General features: G+C 40.9%; 1 protein-coding gene across 1 annotated transcript in view; it reads right to left on the bottom strand.

The window, feature by feature from the left end:
* Positions 1–2888: 2888 nt before the first annotated feature.
* LOC127642452 (substance-P receptor-like) overlaps positions 2889–14969 on the bottom strand; it is a 43313-nt gene continuing 31232 nt past the window's right edge. The window contains exons 4-5 of the mRNA XM_052125073.1: positions 6362–6558; positions 2889–3950 (exon numbers count right to left, since the gene is read on the bottom strand). Coding sequence (XP_051981033.1) covers positions 3662–3950; positions 6362–6558 — 486 coding nt within the window. The 3' untranslated portion in view covers positions 2889–3661. The remainder of the gene's footprint in view (positions 3951–6361; positions 6559–14969) is intronic.

Genomic DNA, 14969 nt, shown 5'->3' with positions numbered 1-14969 from the left:
CCAGAATTTGGAAGCTCCAAAAATCACGTAAGTCAGCGTACAAGTACCCTAATCCATGTGACTCCAGTGGTTAAATCCATGTCTCCAGAAGAGATATGATAGGCTGGGTGAGAAGCAGATCTAATTTCCTGGTAATTTATTATACAAATTAACACACTCTCTACATCAGGGGTCAGTATTATTATAAAAAAAAAACGAACAATATTATTAAAAAATATTGTTATTAAAAATGTCACTGTTTTATTCTATTACATTCATACTTTTAAATTATTCAGCCAAAAGTAGTGAGTGGTTTTCTGGTTTCCTTGTTATTGTTGTTTGATTAATAGCATTTATGTGACATAGCCTACTAGACAGTGCTCAGTTTGCATAAATGTACATTTCAAGTCTGACATTTTCGTGCAAATACTCTTTTTGCCCCCATTCACTTTAGACCAAAACGACTGCATTTACATTAATGCCTCACCAAAACGGGCATTGGTGGAATTATAAATTGAATTTGTTCATTTAGGCACGTAACCGCATTAGTGAACATACATTAGCCACCTGTCAATCAAACAGCACACAGCTACAGATGTCAGGATATAAAAAGTCAATCTTTTTGTCAATATTTTGTCTAGATCAACCAACCAGTGATTGTCTTGCTATCGCGATCAATGTAAAGAACACCCCTGTTCTAGATGTAGATCATAGGCTAAGCATAGAACATTACTCAAAAGTTTATCATCGATATCGAGGACATCTCCTTCTCTTTTCTGCCCAGCCCTATTGATAACATTGCCTTAATCTCTCACAATAACCCAATGATCTCAGTGATAGATAGCTAAATTACAGGCTACGTTATAGACACACAGAATGAAGCAGAAATATGAAATTTACCTTGATATGTTTCTTAAAATTAGAGGTAGGATTAATGCTGATATCTGGTTTGAGCAAGCTAAACTCACATAACACAGTCAAGCAATTGGCCTTTTCACTGTGAAAAGCTCTTTTAGGTGCGGCCGTGATGTTCAGGTGTTGAACTGTGCTTGAGGCATCCTCCGCATCTATAACAGTTGGCGCCAGATCTACAGCTGCCGTTCAAGTTTTTACGTGTGATTTCATTTGACAGGAGTCACTAGACTCACCCTAGCCAATCATGTTGATGGATAAAATAAAATCAGGACAGGGAATAGCGAACACAAAGGGTGGGAAAATAGTGCATTAAAAGTACAGTTACAGTACTTAAAATGTACTCAAGTAAAGGTATACAATTTTTAATCTACTTAAAGTACAATTCCTGTGAAAAACAACTTAATTACAGTAACGTGAGTATTTGTAGTTCGTTACTCTCGTCATTCTTATTACTTTTTAAATAGAATTAAATTTTTCTAGTTAACAAATTCCAAATAATGTCTAGATTTCCTACTTGTTCATTTTTGTTGTCCCCTAAGCTGTCACAGAAACACAAACAAATATACATAGATATTATTTTTGAAAAATGTATCCTAAGTAATGTACTTAAAAGTCTGATTGTGAGAATTTAAATGTATTTTGTTACACTATATTTGACTAAAAGTAATTACATTACAGTAACTTATTACTTTGAAATCAGGTCATACCCAACAATGCATATTTTTCCATAAAATGAATGTGAAGAAAAGAAAGTCATACAGATTGAGTTAGTGATGAGAGAATTTTCATTTTTGGGAGAACAAACCCTTTTAATCCAGTGTGAGAGAGAGAGAGAGAGAGAGAACGAAAAAGAAACAGACAGAAACAAAATATCCTTATTGTACAAAAATGTTGTGCACATAAAAAAAAAATTCAGACACATATATATTCTTCAGAACAGCACAGAATCAGGGCAGAATGACATTCAGAGCTTTCACCAACATGCATTTTTGTTTTCAGGTACACCTTGAAAAGTCCATTAATTTTGTCCTGTATAATCTGCCTGTGGAGCTACAAGGTGTTGATATTGGCAATGCACATTGTAAATGTTAATTTTGCAGGCTGAATTACTGCTCTAACTGGCCATGAAGCAACTGAAGCATTTTCAATAACAGAAACTCTGCCCTCCGTGTTATTGTCGTGTCCTTTATCAACTTAGACATTTTGAAGTGCACAAAAATCTCCACACTGGTAGATTTGCTACTGAAGAAACAACAACCAAGAACATATGCTGAGATATCATTTAAGTCTGGTGAGTCATCTTTGATGGCACTGTTGCTCAATAAAGATGCAATAATGATCAAGATTGGCATTTACTGTTGAGATATTTGACCCCTTATTACGCTACACTACCAACACTGGAATACACACAAGAGTTTTGTTGTTAGCAAGACGCTAGCACTGTATATACATGGCCAAATTCAATACCCATAGTGACTCACTGTACCTAAGTGTCACATGTCCATTAATGTCAACTTTTAAAATGTCTTCAGTGATTGCAGAGTCAATAAATTAGGATCAATAAAAGACTAAGTCATCACAACACAATATGTTTACATCATTTACAGTACATTACTTTGGTAATAAAGCATTAGCTAAGAAAATCAAAGCAAATGTTCCTCCAATCAAAATGAGAAAACTCATGACGAATAGAGTGGGACAAGAATGAAAGATGATCCTTTCAGAACATTATGAAATGAGAAACACTTCATCCCCTTAACTTGCTAAAGTACTTAAAGGATTATTTAATTCAAAAATTTAAATTTCTTTCCTAATTTACTCACTCTCATGTCCTTCACAAACTGTATGACTTATTTTCTTCAGTGGAACACAAAACGAGAAATGTGAACAATTGTACTGCTGTTTTTAATGTAATTATGACGAATGGGAAATAAGACTTCCAAGCTTTAAAAAATTCTGCAAAAGTATCATAAAAGTGTCATTAAAGTGTTTCATATGATGTACACACTATATTTTAAGTCTTCTGAAGTAACAAAGCAGAAATTAAAGTAATTATTTTCTGATAATCTTTGGCTCTGGGAATGTGAGTTGAATTCACGAAACAGATCAATCGGATTAATCATCGAATCATTCAGACCAGTTTTGGGATCTGGATCAAATAATTCATTGAAAAGATATAACTCAAATAAGTCACAAAATGGATAATGCTACTTCTCTCATTTACTCTAATGAACAAGTAAAGGAGAGATGAAGTGATAAAGTGGATGTCAAGATTTTCAGTAATTAACAATCTAAAATGTGGTCAGTTCCTCACACAAAGCTATTGTATGGCTTCAGAAGACATAGAATATATCATAAAAGTCATATAGACTACATCTATCATTTTGGAGCTTGGAGCTTAACAGCCCCAGTCCTCATTCACTTTCATTAAATGCAAAAGAGTGACCAAGACATTCCTATGAATTAACCTTTTGTGTTCCACAGAAGAAAGAAAGTCATACGGATTGGGAATGACACAAGGGTTAGTAATGACAAAATTTTCATTTTTGTATGAACTTCTCTTTTAACAGCTGTAATACCAGCTAAAAATTTAAGCATACACCCATTCACACTGCTCGAGGTAATCAACATATTTACACGGGGGAAGATTTTAGACGATTCATAAAAATTACTTATCATTATAGAATGGTGGGTTTTCTCCTATAACAGGAACCTTGGGTTTCTGGGCTCCTAGTTGATTGTTACTGGAGTAAAAGCTGGACATCTCCTACACGGTCTTGGACATAATAAGAGAGGTCAAGCCATTAGAGGTGAGCTCCCTTGAAGGGCTGTGAACTGCTGGCCTCCCTACCGCCCCTCTAATGCTCCCAAACATGGCCTTCTGCCCATCTTCACAAGGCTGCATCACACAGGACACAGTGGTCTCCATTCGACTGGCCCTGTACAAACTGGTCTGGGTTTGAAGGTACCGTGTGGACTTGAGCTCTAGACTCTCATAGGATCCCTCAGGAATGCATGGACAACAGCGGAAAGCTTGCTTGAACCCGGCACGGAACCTGTAAAAGTGATAAAGATAGGAGAAAAATATGTCTGATGGTTAGCAGGTTGGGTGGGAGAGTGGGGAAAGCATTCTCAAAGCATTTTGTTGTGTTTGTGTGAATTCACAATTGCATGTGGGTCTTTTGATAATTGTGTTTATAGTGGTTTTTTTTTTTTTTGCTTTTCTGGTTTGTGTTTGGAGAGGAATCTTCTTGCCAACATCACCCTGTGATCAAGTGGATACGAACTAATTACTGGGACTAATAACTTTGATTGAGGGTTACCGAAGGAGGCTGGATAAGAGGAGAATCAGCATATCCAGTCGAGGTCTTTTTTTGTCTCCCCCCGGCGAGAGTGGCACGAGAGAACAGTGTCCTGGTTTGAAAGTGGCACAGATGGACGATATTCATTTCAGACAACGCACGCAAGTATTGTGAAAAGGGATGTGGGATTGCTTATTGGAGTGAACAGGGTTTTGCTGTTAGAGGGTTGGTTGTAAAGTGTCTCTTATTTGGATCACTTATTTATTTGAGGTGCTGTGTTGCAGTGGGTGTGGAGGAACGAAGAAGAGAGAGGAGCAGGCATTCACAGTTGATTTGTGTCGTAAGCTATTTGTGCTTAAAAGGAACGTAAGCATTCCAGTGATCGCATGTGATAAACTGCAACCGCGTCTGACGAGTGCTAATTGCTCTCTCTCTATGTCTTTCTGTCTCTCTCTTGACATCCAACATGGTAGGAGCTTGATGGGGGTTTCTTTTTTCCTATTAAAATAGTTTTTATTGATTCAAATCAAAACAAATATACATTAAATCAACATTTATCTCCATCTACTACCCCTCCCCAATCACTAGCCCCACCCGTCGGCACTCCAGCCGACTTCCATCCCCTTAAAACTACCCCCCCCCCTTTAAGTGTCTTTAAGACCAACCCTATAAAATCTAGAGGGGGAGAGCAGGCACATTTAAGGGGGAATGACAATGGCTCCTGCGACGACAACCACAACTAAGCTTTCCTGTAGCACTGACTGAGGCACAAGCAAATTCAGTCCAAACTGTATCAGCCCCAAAAAGTCAGATGGAAAGATGACTTGCACCTGGAACTATTATGGGAACTATCAGAACAAATTAAAGTTCTTGGAGATCGACTGATGGAGAGAATGCAGTCTGGATCCACATTATCACCAGCTGTAGAACCTATACCTTCCAGGCATCCTGGGAGGTTTCCTCCAGCCCATGGTCCTGTAGGTCAGTTGCAAATGGAGAAGTTACCAAATCGCAGAGAATATCAGTGGGATGAGTATGGCCGTCCTATATGTTTGGACTGTGGAAATCCGGGTCATATCCAGCTTGCTTGTCCCCAACGTCAGAGATCAACAGCAGGTTTTTAGAGTGCACCGCCACTGAGGGACAGTCAGCTCGGCTCTTTTAAGCTCCCCTCCAAGACAAGCATTAGTGGGTTAGTGCCCTGATGTTGAACTAGAGATTAATGGAAGACGTGTTAAATGTATTCTTGATACTGGCTCACAAGTGACCTTATTTTGTCAGTCTTCTGTCAAACCCTCTGCCAGAAGGGTTGGTTGTAAAGTGTCTCTTATTTAGATCACTTATTTATTTGAGGTGCTGTGTTGGAGTGGGTGCAGTGGAATGAAGGAGATGGAGGAGTGGGTAGTCGCGATTGATTCAGCGCACGCTATTTGTGCTTAAAAGGAACACAAGCATTCCAATTGTGTGATCACTTGAGATAAACTGCAACCACATCTGACGGGTGCTAATTGCGCTCTCTCTCTGTCTTTCTGTCGCTCGTGTCACGGCCTGCGATTGTGTTGGGACTGTTGACATCCAAGGTGGGAGGAGTTTGACGGGGGTTTCTAAGGCAATGCTGATCTATCTTTGTATGTGTATATACTATTTATTTTTGGGGATTTGGGACTGATACTGTTTATGATAGATTGATTGTTTATTTAGTTTTTCATGCATTGATATATTGTTAATTTTATGGGGTTATGTCCTATGTTGGTTTGTTGCACTGAAGAGAATTGAGTCTGTAACTGGTCTCTCTAAAGAATGTGACAAATACACAGATTAACTTGATGACAGAGGAAGTGGAATTTGGTGTAATTGAGAAACTTAGATGATCATAATGGGCTTAAAGGTGGAAATGTTCTAGGATAGTCTGATTTCGCTTTCTTTCAGAGGGTTTTGTGATGTCTCAGTGAGCCAGAAATACTGGGAGAATACATTAGAGAATAATACATCACAGCATTGGACTTTGTTCTGTGGAACAAAATGGATAATTTTGAACAATGATGATATTGTAGCAAATTTTACAGAAACTCTGGAAAGAGCTAAATGTGCTTGTTTGTGTGTGTGTGTGTGTGTGTGTGTGTGCACGTCAATTATTACTGTGTTTTCACTCCAGATGAAATTACCTGTCATTGAGGCAGCAGTAGATAATGGGGTTGTACATAGTGGAGCTCATTGCCAGCCACATGATAGTCAGATAGACCTGCTGAATGAAGAGATGCTCAGACAGGTTCGGGAAGAACTGGTGAATCAGGAAAAACACATGATAGGGAAGCCAGCAAACAGCGAAGGTGCACACCACAACAATCATCATCTTCACCACCTGAGGGGAGGGCAAGAGAAGAGAGATTTTCAATATGTGCGTAAATACATTTATTTCAGTTTTTTTTATCTTATTTCCTGGGGTTTGCATACTGCCCACGTTCTACAAAAAATGCCAGAATGTCACTGTCTCACAGCTATTTTCATGATATAGGTGCTCCATTGTCTGCAAGTCACACCAAGTAAGTAGCATCACGAACATGCCTTAAAAAGGCTAAATTAAATATAAAGAGAGACTGACTAAAAAATTTGCATTGTGCTACAGACATTTTTTCATAACTCAAAACAAGCTTTATATAACATAAATTATATGATAACCTCCTGAGACCACCGAGTGGCTGCTGTGTGCATTTTCCATTACCTTTTTTGATTTGTAACTAGTAGCACCTAATAAAAAAATAATAAAACAATCTAGAGCAGATAGTTTTCCTAAAAATGGTTGTCCACATATGTGGACAGCTGGACTGTTAAGCTGTTTCATCAAACAGTTTATTATGTGTCCAGGAGTGTTGGGTATTCATGTTTTTGAGACATTATAGACATTACAGCTGATTTTCTATAAAGCTGAATAAATAAATATAATTAAAAGTAATAGCCAGTAAATCCCTGCCAACCATGGTAAAATACAATTTTGCATTATATAGTTCTGAATCTATGTACTGATTATCATTGTCCTATGTTTGCCATACATGTTGAGTGGTCCAAACATCATCTGCAGCCTGAATTTTAGGACTGAATGCACTTAGCTGCATAGAAAGTTATAGGATGCACCCTTGCTCCCTATTTAGTAAATGACTTAACATCTAGTGTGCTGTTTGTCTGCACTGGTCTCCGAACAGTTCAAAATGCACCTTATTTTCATCCTAACTACAAATAAAAACTCTGAAAGCAAAATTTTTCAGCTTTTAGATGAATACATTTATTCTCAGTGTGAAAATGCACAGTAAATATATTTCTACAGTATCAGAAATACGTGGGTGGGATGGGGGTTGAAAACACAGGAGTATGCAAACAATGAGAGGTATCTTTCAGGCTTATAAAGAGGGTGCTGTGTTGTGATGGGATGTGATGCCTGATTAATTAGTCTAGAGATCTTCCTGCTAGAACTACGATTACATTTACATTTCTATCAGAAAGACTCGAGATTATTGGACTAATACAAACAAAAGATACATAATTTGGTGTAAGACCCATCCTATGGTTCAGTGCTCCAATGCTGCTTGAACCATCAGATCCCACCAGAGGCGATGATGGTGGGGGAGTGGAGTTTACCCCAAAAGGAATTAGGTCCTATTTAACCTAAGCCCCCAAAAGAAAATAAAAAACCAAATAATTAGACTCAGGACAACAACCAGGACTTCAGAAGATGAGGGACACATCTGAAATAAAATAAAATAAAATAAATAAAATATATAAATATAAATCAATTATGCAAACATAAGCCTTTAAGGCTGTAATATGTTACTATTGTGCCATTCCCTGCAGAGGGATAAGCTAGCACATGAGAAAGCACATTTGCGATGCTTAGAGGATGTATGGAGCCGACTGCAGAAAACACACCTTAGTTGCACACACTTGCAATAATTAAGTCATTCAAATACCTTACTTACCTGATACTACGTGTTACTGCCCTGACCACGACACATGTAGTGAACACATATGTTGATGAACTAATGTAGAGAGTGTGAGTGGGGAGCTTATGTTTTGAACAGCAGATATAGAAATTAACTACAGTATATGCAGAAACTTGAGTAACGAAGCTTTAAATTCAAACTTTAGTGAAAAAAGCCCCATAGTGTAGAGGCCCCATGTTAGGAAATGCTCCTATACTAATAAAATAATAAATAGTTTCAGTGACCCACAGTAATACAAATCTCTCCACTATAATGATGAATGATGACACTCATAAAATAAAACATGTGACATTGCTACTGATACTGTAGTGTTTTGTTGTTAAAAACTGACACATCTCACACATTTTACATAACAAAATAAAAGCGGGTGCTTACTACTTAAAATAGGTTAAAATACTTTTATCGTTATGATTTGCCAGTGTCGAAGTATTGAATTTGTTGTAAGCTCTTAGACAAGGCAAATTCATGAGCAAGCTAATATAGTATGATCAGACTAATGTCAAAGCATGTGCATGTGATTGATGTGCATGCTCCCCAGATGTTTACAGATACAGATGTATAATTTTTCAACATTATGAACAATTTTGAACAGCACACTATATAGTAAATTTGAACTCATTTAAGCAAAGTTAAGTCAGGCCTATGGGTGGGGTCAATGAACATCAACAGATTTTTAAAAAATACCGTTCACACCACGTATGGCAAGTCGCTAGACTTTGTGATCTGTGTCGCTGGTGGGCGTTCCTACTGCTGCCACCGCTGTAACGTTATTGGTGGACTGTACAACTGGCCATAGTATCGTTTGAAATGCTGTTAACTTTAGATGTACTGTTGATAAGACTAAGATATCATACTAATTTCACAAGGAATCAGTTCTTTTGCCTCTAAAAATGCACATTCTGCATGGAGATCATTTTATAAAACCTGCAGCAGTGCTTGATGCATCATGTCAGTAACCAAGATTAACGTTATATCAATATATGAATCAGCCTCACTCAGAATGCTGAAAGTTTTCCACGTATCATTTTATTAGACCTTAACTATGTATGTGGTTAAAGACCAATGATAAAGAACAGTGAAATAGTTCATAGAAACTTTAACTTCTCCACCGTCTTGCCTGCACTCTAGTCGATTCTAGTATCTCACACTCACTGTGCTGTGCTCTCATTGAAAAATCAACGGGATGATGTCGCTGTCTCGCACGATATCTCTAGCTGTGTGAACTTGCATGTAAAATTCTTACGAACTTCTTATAATTTATCCTAAGAACTTTCTTAATTATTTTTATTTATGAATCTGGCCCCTGCTTCCCCAATAGGAGAATGCTCAGGCATGCAAACACTGTGGTAACATTTGAGAAATGTGCACCCGTGCTAGGGTGCCTGAGCGGTGAGGCTGCCGTGCTGCGAAACACACAATCACCTAACATGGCCGGTGAGAACCGAATGCTCTAATAAAATGAATATTGCTGCTTGAAGCGATATTGATGCATTATAAACAGGGTTTGAAATGAACACATCAACATTGGTGGGTAACTCCATCACTCTTACTTGCCACTTTGATGGGTAATTTTTTCAGGGTTTTTTTCTGCATATAAAATTGTATGAATTTCGGGTGGCTCGGAAATGCTGCTGATGCAAAATGTTGGTATTTAAGGCTCTCTATAATCACACGTACATCTGTGTGGCGTGAATAAAGCTTGTTTTCACGTGATCACTGCTGTGCACATCAGCATGCTGCAGAGATTAGATTGCCAGAGCTCTGGAACAACACAGAGCGAAACCTGATATCGTGGCAGCCGACAGAACACAATACTTATGTGACCATTTGAATTCTACAGAGAACATTTCAGTATAAAAGCTCTATATGGAGGAAGTCAAAGCTCTCAATCTGCTCGAGAGTCACTAAAAGTGTTTATAGGCATTATAAAAAGCACTGCACTGATGAGGTAAAGAGGAAACAAATAATGCACATGAGTTTTGAAATGCAAAACATCAACCATATAATTTTTTTTTACTGCAGTAGCACTAACTGGTAATTTGTATAGATTCACATTAAAGCTATTCGGGTGAATCTATTAGACTTTATTTTTATTACAACTGTGAAAGCTGTAGTTATAGGTTTCTAAACGTGTATAGGCTATACATTTATTCATAACAAATACTATAGTTTGTTTTTTATTTATTTTATCTATATTAACCTAACTGTAACGCTTGTGTGGAAGGAGAAGGCAGACGGGAGGTGTGGATCCAATCGCGGCTTTATTAATGAACAAATAATAACTGTACAAACACGGGAAAAATAAAAAGGTCCACAATGGGAAAAGGAAACTAAACACGAGACCTCGAGCGAACAAGATACAGGAGCAGCGAACATAAACAAACATCAACATTCAAACAACGATCGACCAGGACTGAACAAAGAACCAGGGTTGAAATACAAGAGGAACAAACAAGGGAATGAGGGACATCTGGGGGAAACAATCAGGGAAGGAGAAGCAATCAGGGGAACACCAATCACCAATCAGGCAGTCCATAGTAGCATAATGGGCAATTAGGCAGTCTACGGGGCACAGGGGGAAATTAGGCAGTCCACGGGGCACAAAGGGCGGGCAGGCAGACCAGGGAGGCCGAAAAGGCGGGCAGGCAGTCTATGGGGGTGTGAGGTGGGGCCAGGGTCAGGTGGCCTGGGGGGCATCCATCGGGTAGGGACAGGTTTAGGAGGCCAGGGAGGTGGCCACAAGGTAAGGACCGGTTTAGGGGGCCTGGGAGGAGGAGTGGCCACTGGGGAAGTTGGCAGAGCCAAGGAGGACTTCTGAGGCAGAGCAGTTGAAGGCAGGGCCGAGGGAGACTCTGGAGGCTCAGGAGGCGGAGCCGAGGAAGGCTCAGGAGGCGGAGCCGAGGAAGGCCCAGGAGGCGGCGCCGTAGGATTCTTTAGAGGCGGAGGCCTGGAAGGTTCTGGAGGCGGAGCCGAGGAAGGCGGCGCCATAGGAGGCTTTAGAGTCTCTGGGTGAAGAGCCGTAAGAGGCTCAGGAGGCGGAGCCGAGGAAGGCTCAGGAGGCGGAGCCGAGGAAGGCCCAGGAGGCGGCACCGTAGGATTCTTTAGAGGCGGAGGCCTGGAAGGCTCTGGAGGCAGAGCCGATGGAGGTGGCACTGCAGGAGGCTCCAGAGGCGGAGGCCTGGAAGGTTCTGGAGGCGGAGCCGTAGGAGGCTCAGGAGGCGGAGCCGAGGAAGGCGGCGCCATAGGAGGCTTTAGAGTCTCTGGGTGAAGAGCCGTAAGAGGCTCGGGAGGCGGAGCCGTAGGAGGTTCGGGAGTTTCTGGGAGAAGAGCCGTAGGAGGCTTGGGAGGCGGAGCCGTAGGAGGATCGGGAGTTTCTGGGGGCGGAGCAGTAGGAGGCTCGGGAGGCGGAGCCCTGGGAGGCGTGGCCCTGGAAGGCTCGAGAGACTTGAGAGGCGGAGCCCTGGGAGGCTCGAGATGAGGAGCCCTGAAAGACTCGAGACTTGAGAGGCGGAGCCCTGGAGGGCTCGAGAGGCGGAGCCCTGGGAGGCTCGAGAGGCGGAGCCCTGGGAGGCTCTGGCTCTTGGACGGGCACGACCACTGGCGCTGGCTTTTGGATGGTCGAGGCTACTGGCGCTGGCTCAGGGACGGTCGAGGCTACTGGCGCTGGCTCAGGGACGGTCGAGGCTACTGGCGCTGGCTCAGGGACGGTCGAGGCTACAGGCGCCGGCCCACTGACATCAGGGGCTAATGGCTCTGGCTGGTTGACCGTGGGTGACGCTGGCGGGCTCTGGCTCGCTGACCGTGGCTGACGTGGGCGCAGGCTCGCAGACCGTGGCTGACGAGGGCGCAGGCTCGCTCACAGTGACAGGCGTGGGCTCTGGCTCGCAGACCGTGGCAGGCGTGGGCCGGGAGGCGGAAGCCCGTCTTCTCTTCCTCCTCCGGACAGACGAAGTGGACCATGCAGGCTCATGGGAAACGACTGGTGTGGGGGTTTGCTCGCTGACAGGTGGGGCAGGCATGATGGGAAGAGCCATGGGCGCGTGGAAGGTCACCACTGCGGGAGGTGAGGTAGGGTCCTCCTCTGCCACGCCCACAGTGAGTGGCGAGTCGCTGACCAGCAAAGTCTCTTCCATGATCTCCTGCAGTGTCCAGCCGCGCAATGCCGGTGGCAACCACTCCTTCAGCGAGGGGTTCAGGTTACCCCAGAAGAAAACCACCAAGGCCGAGTCCGGGAAGTCGGAGATGTTTGCCAGCTCAAGGAAGTCCCGGACGTGGTCTTCTACCAGTCAGTCCCCCTGCTTCAAACAAAGCAGCTGGTAGTTGGCCTGCTGGACAGCTGGATCCATTTCTTGGTCGATCGTTCTGTAACGCTTGTGTGGAAGGAGAAGGCAGACGGGAGGTGTGGATCCAATCGCGGCTTTATTAATGAACAAATAATAACTGTACAAACACGGGAAAAATAAAAGGTCCACAATGGGAAAAGGAAACTAAAACACGGGGAGACCTCGAGCGAACAAGATACAGGAGCAGCGAACATGAACAAACATCAGCATTCAAACAACGATCGACCAGGGCTGAACAAAGAATCAGGGTTTAAATACAAGAGGAACAAACAAGGGAATGAGGGACACCTGGGGGAAACATTCAGGGAAGGAGAAGCAATCAGGGGAACACCAATCATAAAAAGAAACTACAGAGGACTACAAAGACCAAACAGGAAAGAGGAACTAAACTAAACTTCAAAATGACAGCACAAAACAAAAGACAACAGTGAACATGACAGAATAAAAGAAACTACAAAAACCAAAACAGGAACTAAACTAAACTTCAACATGAAAACACAAAACAAAAGACAACAGTGAACATGACAGAATAAAAGAAACTACAAAGGACTACAAAAACCAAAACAGGAAACAGGAACTAAACTAAACTTCAAAATAACAGTACAAAACCAAAAGACAACAGTGAACGTGACACTAATCACAGTATTGTGGAGCCATCCATGGACTTGCCTGTGGTTATGGCCTCATAATTACAAATATGATTCTTATAACAAAGCCAAAATACAACGTCAACACATGTGGACACGGGTTCGTACAAGGTTAAAGCTGCTGTGTGTAATGTTCCTAACCATATCTAAATTATTATCTAGGATAAATGTGAAGAGTCAACTAAAATTGACACATTTTTAGGTTGATTTTCTAGAAAACTGTAATAAAGGACAGATGTCAAAACATTGTTGACATAAAAACATTGTTATTTTTGCTTGATTGCCAACATTGCAACATTGGCTTAACCAATGGCAAGATTTGGGGGTAGAACTACCTGTTATCCAAAAACAATGGAAGATGGGGTAAGTGTCTAGTGAAACCTGTTTAGAAAAAAGCATTATGTTGGCTTGGCAAAGACAAATGTAAAAAATCTCAAGACCAACCTTTCTGACTGTTAAACTACCTAGATGTCAGTCTACATTTAACAAACTATGCACAAATTGATCTTACTGAACATACTCACATTTTTGTTCTTTCTTTCTTTCTTTCTGTCTATAAGACAAGGCTTTGTCAAACCAACATTAAAGTTTGTATTTACAAACTTTACCTATCTAGTTACTTTTGCAATTCTGTCTGGTGTCGCTAGTGGCACAGAAGCTTCATTTTGCAACTTTAAATGACATTTTACTTTGGAGGTAATGGATTCACCTATTCTGATGGTGAAATTCTGATATACAATATGTTCTCTGGTCGAGGCCAGGTAATGCTGGCTCTGACTAGGAGTATTTCGTGTAATAGAACAAGAGCTAATTTGACTTCACCTTGCCATGTTGGTTTTGCCACTGCTACAACAAAAAAAGCTGCCATTGGACAGTTCTGGTATCAGTCTATAGCAGAAAACAGTCCTTGGTCCACAACATATAAACTGCCCTGACCACTTCAGGCTGTAAAAAGCCCTAACCTTCTCTTGTTCTTCCACATTGGAGAGTACAGCTTGAAGTTGGCCTGAAATCAGCATGGAAATCACCATGACATACAGAGGACAGAGTATGTTGAAGCAAATCACTCAGTCACCAGAAAACTGCCTGAGATTTTGATGTTCTAAGAAGAAAGGGACACACATGCACCCGTATGTCACATTGTGTCATCATACTGTAAGTATGACATACTGTATATGGGTGACAAAATAGAATCAGTTTTTTTATGTGGAGGACAAATCATTTTGAGTTGAGGAAGGATGTGAGGGAGACGAAGATGGATAGAGCATTTCAACAACAATATCATGTTTTGTTTGGGGTCTGAGTGACCCTTTTAACAAATCTCAAAACACATATGAAGTATCAGGTAGGTATTTCATGACTTTTCCTAAGCTTATGAGAACTGTGTAAATAAAATTTCAACTTGAAAACATTCATCACATATCCTCTATGAAAAATGTAAGATTACTCACAAAAATAAAATATAAAATAAACACAACCACTGTACATGCAATCAATATTTGCATGCTAATATTTTCTGCATGTTATCAATTTGGATTTGTTTTTTGGATTTGTTTTGGATTTGTTTTATTGTAATTTTTGCCATCAAATTGACCTCAAACACAAACAATGTTACCACACTGAAGAAACATTTCAGAATAAGGGCATATACTGTATAATTTGTGATACAACTGAAGGTGAAAGCTTCAAATAGGTTTGATTAGGTCTGTTAAATAAAGGTTGTGGCAGACAGCCTATTCATCTGAAAGGATGAAGCAGGAACCGGATTACTAACCAAAAATAGTTTTA

The sequence above is a fragment of the Xyrauchen texanus genome, chromosome 4 (assembly GCF_025860055.1).
Source record: "Xyrauchen texanus isolate HMW12.3.18 chromosome 4, RBS_HiC_50CHRs, whole genome shotgun sequence".
NCBI classification, from domain to species: Eukaryota; Metazoa; Chordata; class Actinopteri; order Cypriniformes; family Catostomidae; genus Xyrauchen; species Xyrauchen texanus.
This window is presented reverse-complemented; position numbering and strand designations above follow the sequence as displayed.